This window comes from Vanellus vanellus (assembly GCF_965231255.1).
Source record: "Vanellus vanellus genome assembly, chromosome: 6".
Classification (NCBI taxonomy): domain Eukaryota; kingdom Metazoa; phylum Chordata; class Aves; order Charadriiformes; family Charadriidae; genus Vanellus; species Vanellus vanellus.
Genome location: NC_138911.1, coordinates 36,623,387 through 36,636,355, shown reverse-complemented (window position 1 = coordinate 36,636,355; position 12,969 = coordinate 36,623,387). Strand labels below are relative to the sequence as shown.

The 12,969-nt window shown below is 35.1% G+C and overlaps 1 protein-coding gene across 1 annotated transcript in view; it reads right to left on the bottom strand.

Moving 5' to 3' along the window:
* LOC309673780 (formin) overlaps positions 1-12,969 on the bottom strand; it is a gene marked incomplete at its 5' end in the record, with an annotated part of 142,110 nt that overhangs the window by 73,439 nt on the left and 55,702 nt on the right. Inside the window, one exon of the mRNA XM_082485644.1 lies at positions 3,038-3,125. Within this exon, the coding sequence (XP_082341770.1) occupies positions 3,038-3,125 (88 nt within the window). The remainder of the gene's footprint in view (positions 1-3,037; positions 3,126-12,969) is intronic.

Here is a 12,969-nt window from a genome sequence, read left to right as displayed (position 1 = left end):
GTCTAATCAGAAACTACATTACCCTCTTCAGTACCAGATTCACCAATAAAACGTTCTAGTGTTGTCAGAACACTACAGCACCTGGGATTTCTCCTCCTCTCCCATCTACCAAAAAGCTGAGTATTAGTACAGGTGCAACGTGACAATGTTAACTTTCCCTCTGCATCATATAATCGCAACACTAGCCGAGATAATTATTCAGTTTTACATTGGCTTCTCCTTAGAATGCACTCAGATACAGCAAGAATTTAAACTTATCTGCCAAAGATGAACTTCACTCTCAAACAAACATGCGTGGGAGATTCCCTTCCTGAAGTGTGGCAGCTGGCTCATTATCAAATGCAAACTGAAACATCTGGGTGCCAGATATGGTCACTTGCTTGTTTTGCACTGCTGAGCCATCTAAAGATGCTGTGAAGCTATTTACTTTAATTTGAGAGGGTAATCCTATAGATACAGAAATCCGACACTATTTTAGAGGAGGATGTAATTTTTCTTGTGATTACTCCTGTTTTGTCTTCTCTACAATTTTGCATACATCTGTATGCATAAGGCAGTTTTTCTATATGTATGTCTATCTATCTGCAGTATTTCTGCAACTGCTACTTAAGGCAGAGTAATCGGTAGCCTATACACAGACAGTAAATTTATTCGTGCATGGCTTTTCAACAACCATGGTCAGAAAATTAGATATCTTTTTTTTCTCATTTCGACTTTCTTTTGCTTCAAGCTGCTTCATTCTCTGTTGCAAGCTGCCAAAGACCGTTAACTTTTCTCTTCCCTGTCTTTCATATACTGAATTATGGAATGGAAATTGGCTTGAAAAAAAGGGATGAGTGCTTAATTTTCATGTTTTTTAGAGGTAGTTCTTTGTACATTCACTTTGTAAAAAAAAAAAAAAGAACTTTGACATTCCTCACCCAATGATCATATGTTTTTTTGGTTAGGTGTTGTCATGAGCTATTTAGCTTGTTATGATCTTTTTTGATTCAGTACGTTGACTAGAGCAGCCTTCAAAGAAACCGTCTCCTGATAGGCAGGACTGCACGTAGATTTAAATTAAAAAAATATACGAGGGGATAAACACAAACTAAAAGAGAAACAAGCATAATCCTACTGTTGTCTTCATTGTAGCAGGCATTTCTAAAGATCCTCTCTACAGAACAGATGTTTTCCCTGAGTCTGGGGACTAGTCTCTGAACACAGATCTTTGATTAGTCACTCACCCTGCTTTGTAATGTATTTCGAAAAGAAGTTCCACTAACAGTATTCCCAAATCCCACTTGTATCTCCTAGCTGTTTCCATAAGCAGGAGGCAGTGTATCCTACTGCTGCCTTGAGCAACACACGTGGTGACAGGCCAGTCATTTGCTACCTCAGAATAGAGAGGGTGATGAGTTACAAACTTTCCTTCAGTGACAGCACTTGTTTTGGTGTCTCTCTTCTACCAACACACTAATTTTCATTAAACTTGCAGGACTACATTAGCTATGTCTACAACTGCAAGTAGCGTAGTCTTTAGAAATGGATTTGTAGACAGCAACAGCTGGTACTGAGGATCCAGTGTCCACACTATACATGTTCCAGGGTGTTTTAACTATCTCTCATCTGATCCTGCGGAATTTAAAGCCTGCTGCAGGTGGAGACTGCTGGCGTGCTCCTAGAGCACATCTTCTCACTTAATTTAATTCTGAAGGCGGGCTCTGCACTCTGAGACTGCTCTGCGTTGCTCTGCAAGGCAGACACAGCAAAGGGGACAACTGGTAGATCTGATTCGAAAGTGCACTGCTGATTCAAGCTAAAACGCTAGTGTATACATACCCAAACGTTTGACTTACTCTTTTCTCTTAAATTTGATATAAATTGGTCAGAGGGTTTCAAAAACTACAGAAGTACAGCAAATGACTGAGAGAGAGAGGGAGAGAGAAAGATGTTCTATTTTAGCAGAACATCATGGCGTGGAAAATAAAAAGTCATGAAAACACCCCTGAAGATACTTTAGAATACTACCCAGTTTTCATAATACAGCTGCCATCCTATCCTATGCTGCTGTAATTCCTGACAGAAAATTACTCGGACCTTTAGCAATGGCAGTTTTTTTCCATCTCTTTCTGATACCTTTCACACAATACTGGCAGGCACAAAGTTATTCCTTCTTTTCGTTGTTTCCTTCCACCCCAAGAGACATCTGTAAGCCCTTGTGCTTTTAAAGTGCTAGATGCTCAAAGGCTCTTCTGAAATTAATAATAATCAATGCCAGCAGCATCTCAACACCCTACTCAGTATTTGCATGTGATGGAGGGAAAACAATAGGAAAAAAGGAGACATCAACTTGAATTCTTCCAGCAGTTGTTTTAAATGGTGAATATTTTCCTTTTTTTAATGTGAAAAAGAAATAAACAATATCCTTAAACAATATCTTTTTAAATCCAGAACATAAGCAGAATCTGAATTACCCCAGTGTTCTGAAAAAAAAAAAAACAACAATCTGTGCTTCTCTACAGTTCTATTGGCAAACTCAGATAATTTCTACCAGTAATGGAATTTATACACTGCGTAGCCCTATGCTTTGAAAAATGCCATCTAGTAATCATCTTTCTGATTGCTCTGTGGTAGCTGCATCAGTTTGGGATGAGCTTTTTGTATTGCTAACGAAGCAAAATTTAAACATTCCACAAATACCAACTGCATGTTTGAAGCCCAAAAACATTTATATATAAGCCTTCCATTTAATTTTTGTCAGTGGAGGACTTGCTTAAGAAAAAGGAGGGAAATGTAGGGGAAGAATATAAAATGGTTTTGAGAAAACTCTGTACTGGAAGTGCCACGCGAAATGAAACAGTGCAGAAGGAGTTTTACCTAATTCAACTCTGATTATTTAGGTGAAACTTTTACATATACTGGAATATACTGGTTCTTCTGATATCTTTAAGAGAACTATATTCAAAGCCCATTCTGTAATGTAAGAAAATCTCTGAAGTGGGCTATGAGAAAATACCCATGCAAACATGATACATTAAATGTAAGAAACACTTACCTTGCTGAATATCCTTCATCTCCAGGTGCAAGCTGGATATTAAAATTCCTACAGTTTGAGACCGCTTTCCATCCAACAATTTGATAATCTAGAAAGATGATGCAAAATGATCTGAGATCAAAGGATTAATTCACATTAACGACAGAAGCTAATTTGTGAATTGAATTCAACGTCTCTCCAAACACCAAACCTTTTCATTAACTAAATGGGGTAGTAAGACCTTCATTTTATCTCTGTGCTCTGCACTTTAACAAATGGCTGACAAAAGTAAGCTTGAATTCTCACCAGGTCTAGTGAAGAACACCACCTCTTATTTGTAGGATGCTATTAAGGTGGAAAGAAGAGGCACATCAAATAATTATTCTGGAATACATTTTTCCCCTTTCTCCTTAAGGTGATCAGGGCTGAACTATTTAAGCTATTCTGAGTACGTCTCAAGTTCCTTAGTTTGTCTGCTAGTTTGTATTTCAGTGTGAACACATTTAAGTGTGTCTATTTGACATAGGGTAAATTTCTGACCAAGGAGAATTGGAGAAATGTCTTCTTATGCCCTCTCAACACTATTTCTGGAACACTATGGGCTAGTGAAAGGATTTCTTTCAACTCTTGTCTGAATGTGTTTCTTCCACACCCTTGACACTTCACAAGGATTCAAGGATTTTATTTGCATTTTGGGTAACAGACACTTGTTAGTATAATATACTGACATTAAGATTGTAATATTTTCAGATGTCGAGTGGCAGAGGAGAAGGAAAGGGAGGGAGGGAAATCTTGAAGAAGTTATTTTGGCTGGTTGAAATTAGTGATACTGATGTGTATCAGTCCATAAATAAAGTAATGAAAAGTAAAGCATCAGAATTTTAGAAGTGGAGTTCAGATGTTAGAAATGTCAAAACCATAATTGCCACAATGTTTGAACTGTTGGTATTTGTGATTTTGATTTATGTCATAAGGAAGATATGACAGCAGCACATCACAAAATGCAATACAGACATAACTTATTCAAAATAAGGAACATTCAGATCCAAGAAGTTGGCTTACTTCATAGTGTTGATGAACAAATATTATTAAAAATACTAACTCATATGTAAAATTAAAACTCATAGCTAATTTTCCCCTGAATTTATATTCCCAGTATTTGAAAAATATTTAATGTATATTTATACAAATTAATTTTAATATTTGTGTAATAATAATATTTGGATTTTTAATAATATTTTTTAAATTAAATAATTGATATCATTTATCCTTGTAATGCTTATATTACAGACAGTTAACTGACAAAATTTATACTAACTCTTACAAATGTTTCTTACCTATGCTTTATGGTGTTTAGGAATATTTAACTGTGCAACTACATTCACCTACATAAAAGTAGACTTGTAGTTGAAAAACACAGGAAAAAGACAAACAATAGTGACATTTTCACCTGAAAATGTAAAGATGGCTATTATTTATAAAGTACTGAAATCGGACAATACATGAACATGTTGGAATACATGCTTTCTTCAACAAAGATCTGACAGATATTTCATGTCCCTGTTGTAGGGACTCAACGTTTAATGAACTTATGTTAAGCTAGATGTTGCACATTTTCTGCCAAAATTAGAAATAAAATCTATCCTGAGAATTTCTCAGCCTATATGTACAGCTCATATGCTGGATATTAAGAAAGTAATACTATTTAAAGCATTTTGTTCAAATGAGAAAGAATTCATGCTCTTTATCTCCTGAGTACACAAGCAGACAAGATGATCCGGCTAAAAGTTACCATAAATGAATTCTTTGTAAGCATCATGTCCTGTTGACCGGGATTTTTCAGAGCAAATGTAAGTAACTGCTCAGTTTATCATGGTAATTTCTGAAGCTTTACATGAATTTGCTGAACTCCTCAGCACATTAACTTCTTACAGGGATAATTACAGGCTTGAGTAGTATGCAATTTGTATAGCATTCAATGACCTCCAAGCTGACCTTGTTCAGGGGCAAATTCATAGGTTGTCATAAACCCCATTAGACATGCCTAGTTTGAGGCAAAACCTTTCCAGACGATAGGTGTTGTAGACAATATGACATTTGAAATCTTTCTATTAAAGGATTTTTAAGTGGTAATATATTCTCCAGATAGGATCAACACTAGCTCACATTGCTAAGCGAGACTTCCTCCTTAAAAGATTAGTGAAAAAAAAAACCAAATTAAAGAAGAGCTTGTATCATTTTTAAAAACTAAATCAGAGATTCATGGTTTAAAATGGCCAACTAACTGTACGTTCACATGCATTTTAGATAAATGTACACATGGTCACAATTACCAGGCATCAAACTAGACTCAGGCTACCTGAAACAGCTTCAGCCAACTGAAATCTGTAACCGAAGGCTAATATTTTATTCATTGGAGAGCAAAAATGGAGCAACAAGACAACAGAAGATCTTAAACTGGGCGTAAAACTGCTCTAAAAACAAAGTTGTAATGCTACGTATTACACAGGGCTTTTGTCATAGATTTTTAGAACCAATGTGTAACTCGAAAGGTTTTGCCGTGAAGATATATAACCAGTGGTAAAAAAGAGAACGTATTTTCAGAGATTCTTATTTTGCCCCAAATTCTGGTTATTCTGGGGAAGTCACTGACAGGGAATTAAATATGTGTGTGAATTCCAAATGGAGAGTAGACACAGAAAAATCAGCACTTTTCCAGGTCATAAAAACCGTAAGGCAAATAAAATGAAAGTTTGTAAAGACTGCATTGAACTATTTAGTCTATGCTTTTACAAGACAGATCACCGATCACCTCTCAGCATATTGGGACTTGCGTGTAGCTGGCAGTGACAGGTAAGCAGCTAAAATCCAGCTGACGCCAGTTGATGCTGCTGTGCCAGCTGGCAGGGTTTGCCAGCTGCCTGCCGCTCCTCCAGACTATGAATGTATCATTGTAATGCTTGCAGCATCTTCTGGCTCGGTGACAGAACTGTGACTGCTGGTGCTAATTCATTTAATTCATTGATCCGTAACATTATTTGCTCCGTGTGGTGTTCCCCAACTATTTTTGAATGTTATTAAGTTAGTTGATTTGCTGTACGCAAGTGCCCCTTCTATAGCTGTCAAATATTTATCATCTAATTTAAAAGTGGAGACACGCTGAGGCTCGAATACGTTCATAAATTATTCTGTCATTCCCATTAAAAGGTGTTGCTCTAATGTAGCCAGAAATGTATTTCATTAAACGTTATAGGACAGACTTCACTGTTTTGTCTAACTGTAACGTCTACATTCCGTCCAGGACACTTACTGGTGCTGAAATCTGAATAGATTCAGTTTACTTTAGTGATTAAAAGCTAAATCCTTCCTCCTGCTGCTCCATGGATTCTTTCCATAATATTTAAATTTATTGAGAGAAACCATAAGCTAAAAAGCTGTCCCACGTATCACAGTGTTTCCCTCCTTTCTCACTCATTAACTTTTACGGTGAAGTCAACAGCCCGGACCCATAAGTAGTCTGCTGAAACCCTGTTCAAACAGAAGAAGAATACCCTGCACGAGAAGCAGGATATGCCCCTCAAGCCACTCTATGTAAACACCCCCAAGAGTTACCAAGGAAATTTCAGAAGCTTAAGACTAGACATTATCTCTTCTATTCCTACTCAAAGGAGTACGGCCAAGTTTAACCATTTTTTTATTTAACATGGACGAACCACAGCTTTATTTTTTTATATATTTTTAAATATTTAAATGTTTTTAAATTGTAAATATTAAAAAAATATTTTAGACACATAATTCCATTTGCAATTCTACTGGATGTAGAAAACCCCACTAGTTTTAGGCTTTTGCTAAAGGACAAGCAAACGGCAATTTCTTAGAATAAAATAGGAGGTATGAAGTAAGCTAGTAAGAGAGTTATTTCAATACCTTTATTCCTATCAGAACTGTAAAAACAAAACAAAGCCACAAAATAGATATTTACCCTTTATGGGTACTTTCCATATCCTACATGACTGCAGAGCTTTGTGGTAAACAAGGAAATGCTGTATCCATTCCTCTCAGTACAGCACAAAAAATAAAAAGAAAGTGAGAGTGCCTCGGAAGAGCACGCACTAGCATTTTACTACTTCTACTCAAGTTTGAACACTGTTTATTATCTTATGCAGACAGCTGAAGACAGTCATTGTGTTTCAGCCCTGCAAAGCTTCCAACATTTTCCGCAATATCTGCCCTTCTTGCGGAAATACAAAATTCATTAATTGTAATTCCTCATTTAGTTAGATGGACAAAAAACTTGCTGACAGACATATCCCTTTCAGTTAAAAAAATGCAATTCACTCAAAATATTGACACTGTTCTTAAATGAGAACACATGTTAATAATTATGCGAAGTCTGTTAGAGATAATAGACAACAGAAAAGCCATTATCTTTAATGTCCTCCTGCGTCTTTGAAATGATAATCATTGCACTAAAGGGCCAAAAATGATTGATGGACTTTCATTTGGAGCTTACACCTGACACAAATTACTTGACATTTACTCATTTTTTTTCTAAGATGAAGACAGAGTGGCATCACAAACATCCAACTATCCTGTTTCACAAAAAAGTATAGAAAATATTTGAGTTTTTGAGGATAAGTTACTAGCAAGTGCTCATACATATTGGAAAAACGAATGCAACCTTAAAATAGGTGTGAGTCCAGCTATGGAGCTACAGAATGCACATGGAATAAATCACAGGAATGGAATGTTTTTTCTAAAATACCTTTTTTTTCAGGCTTACCAGATATCATAGTTTAATACATAATGATTCATGGTTTTTATTTCATCCAAAAATATATATCCTAATTCTGCCTTCCTTCTACGTGGTACCACAAGAACAGATTTTGGTTCTGCAGATTTAACAGGAAGGGGAGAACCTATTGCTTGAGAACAATTACATGTGTCTATAAGCTTAAAAATTTGCAGGGATACATACAGACAAGAAATGTTAATACTTTAGAATGAATAAAAGCAAAATTGTTTGCAGGTAAAACTTTAGTCCTTCATCTGACATGAAAATGTCTACAGAAGGCTTTCAGAATCCAGGAGAGATGTTAGATCCTTCAAATTATATTCAAATCTATTGAAAGATGAGTTCTTTCAAAAACAACTGATTTTTTCTCTTCAGAAAAATAGGTTAGAGTTTTAACGTGCTAATTGCTTTCAGTTTCAATTGTTTTCATAAACAGCTATGGACCTTAATGGTACTGTACTGAATCTACTTAGATTTGAACATTTTTGGTAAATACAACTTTATAGTTGAAGTCCATTTACAATTTCATAAATATAACTTACAATATGTTTTTTTAAATAAACCATACATTCCCAGACAAACGCTTTAACGCGAGTGTTAGTGGATAATACAATAGGTGCAGAAATCATATGCCCAGGACACTACAACTGAAATCTAAGCATGAGAAAATATAGAAATGATGATGAAAACGGCCTAGATTAACATTGCACTTTCAAAAGCATGTCAGTGACACTTTAAAAATAGGAGCTAAAAATATTCAAAAAGCATTTAAAGTCTAAGTGTCCAATAGAATCAATACCTAAATTGAAGTTATGTACTAAAATAACCTGGTGGATCTGGCCATTTTCCTTCTTGATTTCCAAGAAGCTGTAACTTCTATGTAATTTTAAAAGTGAGACCAACTACATGCATTTGAAAAAGCTGAACTAAAGACCAAAATACCTTACATGGCATAAATACTTTTAGATGCAATGTATATTGGCAAGCTGCATCACACCAATAACTTACATATTTAGATTAAGCTAACTGAACCAACCAAAACCAGAGAGAAATTTATTCGATTCATATTCAGGTGCTAATGAACTTTTTTATTTTTGTCTGGTAACTTCAACTTTGCCTGCTGCAAATTCAACCACTTCAGAACTATCCTAGGAAATAAATCCCACTCCTTCTATATTTTATTTATCCATCTGGAGTCTCTGGGAAAGTCAGGATGCAAGCAATAGCCTCTTTTCCATTTCATAGATATCACATCCAAAAATCACTGCATTGTATTAACTCATATAACATTATAATGCTTTTAGCCTTACACTTCCAAAGCATTCTTATGAGAAAAGAACTACAGTTATTAATTCTTAAATATATTACACAGTGTTTTGCTCTAGTATTGGAACATAACTAATATATTCATCTAGACAGTAAATTCTCCCCGTCCAGCAAAGACAAATTCTACTCTCAAGACAGAATACCTAAAACCCAAGAGTACATATTTTGATCCTTATCTACATAATAGTGTAGAACTTTTATTTGGAAGATTGCATATATGCAGAGCAGATGAATGCGCAAGAATTAGGGTTTCCTGAAATATTTCAGAGGATGTAGAGTTGGAAAAAAAACCACAAAAACAGAGGTTCTTCCAAAGCTGGTGAATTTTCCAAAGGTGTGCATGATCGAAGAAGCACAAGCAGCCACACACTTTGCAGAGATTCTAAACCCAGAGAACCATTACCATAATAAACTTCAAGAATATATGTGTACCAGAAAGCTGTATCCGACCTTCATGTAAACTATGTTATTTTTACATTGTATCGCTATCAAGTGAACCTACTATATTTTTTTCCAAAATAATCTAATATATGCCTAAAAATAAATAAAATCACCCTTTATGCAGTCCTTTAAGAAGTTATATTACCATTGCTGCTGAAAGGTTCTTAACTTCCCTTCCTTTTTTTCCCCACGTACCTGTTAGAATACTTTATTTCTTAATAACTGCATTTCAAATTCTAGTATTTACATCCTCATGTCAGGATGATAGTCTCTAGAAACTACTGTAATTAAATTAATAAGCCATTTTCTGTGAGGCATGAAAGCAATGAATTTGGGAATCATGAAAGCGCTTCCACTCTGAATAAACAAGGATAGCCAGGTGTTCCTGTCCATAGGACAGTGGACAGAAAGTGGACTTTATGCCTTTTAATGGAGTAACAGAATCGTGATGTTGGAAAGGCGCTCAAAATGTCATCCAAAGCATTTCTGCATTTCAAGACAGTATCAACTATATATGTATCGTTCTAAAAAAATTCTCTGAAAGATTGTTAGCGCCACCATGATTTGACAATTCATGTCCCTTGTGAACCATTATAATCCCAAGATCCTTCCTGCTAAACTATTACCTAGTCAGTTGTACCCCATCTTATTTTTAGGTAGCTGAATATCCTTAACTGTATTAACTTTGTGCTTAACTATATTAGCTTTGTGCTCTTCCCTGTCTTGCAGACCATATCTCTGATACATGAAAGCTTTCTAAAGCTTTCTAAAGGGTCGGCTCCAGTACATTCAAAGCCTCTCCCAACTGGGTGGTGGCTGCAGAGTTAAGATTCCATTATCCAGGTCATTAGTGAAAATACTGAGGTAACCAGACCCAGCATAGGTGCCCACAGAATCTTCAATGTAGTCTCCTATTTTGACACTGAGTATACGTATGAGTATCAATATATTTTGTATTATAAGCACATATTTTATAAAGTATATATAATATTGAAAGTACATTACATATATATATGTATAGATATATATATGAATATAAATATATACTACATATATATGTATGAAAATTAATATATTTTCCCTTCTGAGCATGACTTTCCAAATGGTACTGGAAAACAGACCATCCCTTCCATTTATGTAGGACAAGATTTAGGTATTTCTGCCTGAAAATGGTAGATATCTATCAGCTACAGGTAACAAAAGCACAGCATACATTGAATATTTTAATCTGCATTGCCATAAGGTGTCTACTATGTGTACAAATGGGTAAGAATAGAACAAAATGAACACAGTTTTAATGTGAAGCTTTCCACAGAAGCATTCTTTTCACAGACTAAGCATACAGATTATTCTGACTGGTCTCACAAAAATAATAATTCTGAGAATAAATGGAGTAATATTCTCTTATTTGGAACTGCAAGAGAAATGGAAATAGACGGTAAAGAAGTCATAATTCAACAGGCCACTAATTATTAAAGTCTCCTTAGTTTTATAAATAAGATCCAGCTAAATGAGAAACAATTCCCCTCTAATTTGAAAGATAGGATCTTACTTCCAATTGCGTGAGGAACTTGATTGTGAGGCACTGATGTAATCCTCATTCAAGGAGAAAAGTATTAAGTAATCACGTTTTAAGAAGCAATCCTGCACCACCTATTGGTCTGTTATTTCTCTAAACACCAGGCAGGCCCAACTTAGTTTGTATAAGATCTTATGAAGTAGGACAAAGTTTGCGCAGAGAAGAGATGTAATGCAGTGAATAGGTCTGCATTAACGTATTATTAAATGAAAGAGCTTACCTATTCCAAACACAAACTACTAGTCCAGATTCTATCGCTGTACCTGTAATTTGCTCTGGAAGGCTTTTTTATAGAACGAGCAAAAGGAATTTACAAAGATATACAAAACGACACAGCATCAGCTAAAAATGATAACATATGATGAAACTCATGAGATTCGTATGTCTGCCTTAGTGTCTATAGGAAGCATCTTTAACCAGACTGTACAATTCCATACACCAAGCCACTTGTAGCATTGTAGATAGATATAATTGTTAGAGAAAAGGCAAGAAAAGTTGAGAGCCGAGAAAAAGCATGAGAAGGCACAAATGAAGCTGGCAGAACTGATAGTTCTACATTAATCTACAGGAGCTTTCTGTTACTATCTACTAACAAATACTCCTGCAACTAAATAAAATGCCTCCCTACTACTGTATTGCTTGCAGCCCACCAAGATTGATCCATTGGAGCCAGTCTGCAGACATCTGGGCTTTCGGAGAGACAAGGAAAAACACAGGACCATATAAGGGGACCAAATGTTTGTAAAAATATTCAGCTGCTGCTATGAGCCATTTAACAGAGAAAGATAGAAAGACAGAAAATAAAATAAGAAAATGCTTCTATACCCAATTAAATTCAAATTTCATTTGGATTCAAAAGCTGATTTATTTCTAATTTTTAAATTGACCAAACAATGGAAAGTTTAATACTGTTGACCATGGGTTTTTGAAATTTTCACAGAAAGCCCAACAATTCCCATGGTTTGTAACACCATGAGCATAATCCCGTGAGTTTTACCAAACTAAAGAGATGGTAACAGATATAACTCTTAACTTATCTCTTAGGGGATTTGGTTTTGTATTTTCACACAGTACTTTAAAGGAACTTTTAAAATTTCGTTAATTTCAGTAAATATAACCCTAGTCTTAAAATAACAAGTTTAAATCTAGTAACAAAACAGAATGATTCAAAAGATGACATAAATAAAGAAGATATCTTTGTAAAAACCACATTGGTTTCTCACAAGAAATAGTACTTATTATACAATTATTTTCTATATTGTGTAGAGTAACTATTCTCCAATTCGATTTGGATAAAGTTAAGAGAGATCATTAAAACATTGTGCTGCTGTAGCAAATTAGTTAGTTTACAAAGCAGCAAGGAAAAAGAATAATGCAATTTCATCTTTCAGCATACCGGCCTAATTCTCTACCTGGTTTGCTCTCAGAAACCTGGAGAAATACATATATTCACCTAATTGCTGAGATTTTTAAATACAAAAGTGACTACTGCATATTATTTCTCCATTAAAGTTACACTGGTTACATTCTTCAAAGTTCTTTACAAACCTGTGTTTCCTATTAAATAGTTCTGTCTGAAAGAGGTAAATTAATGAATTTTAAAAATAAATTTTAGAAAGACGCCATCAGAAATATGAACTAAAGGGATTTACAGACATAGCTGAGTACTCTATGACATATGCGGTTGAAGCATTTGTCAAGTAAAATATGTCAAAATATTTTTCCCAGAGATGTTCATGTCCAACTTCAATCTAACATTTGAAGGACTTTTAACAATTAACAATTTCTTTACGGTGTAGTTACAAATGCCAG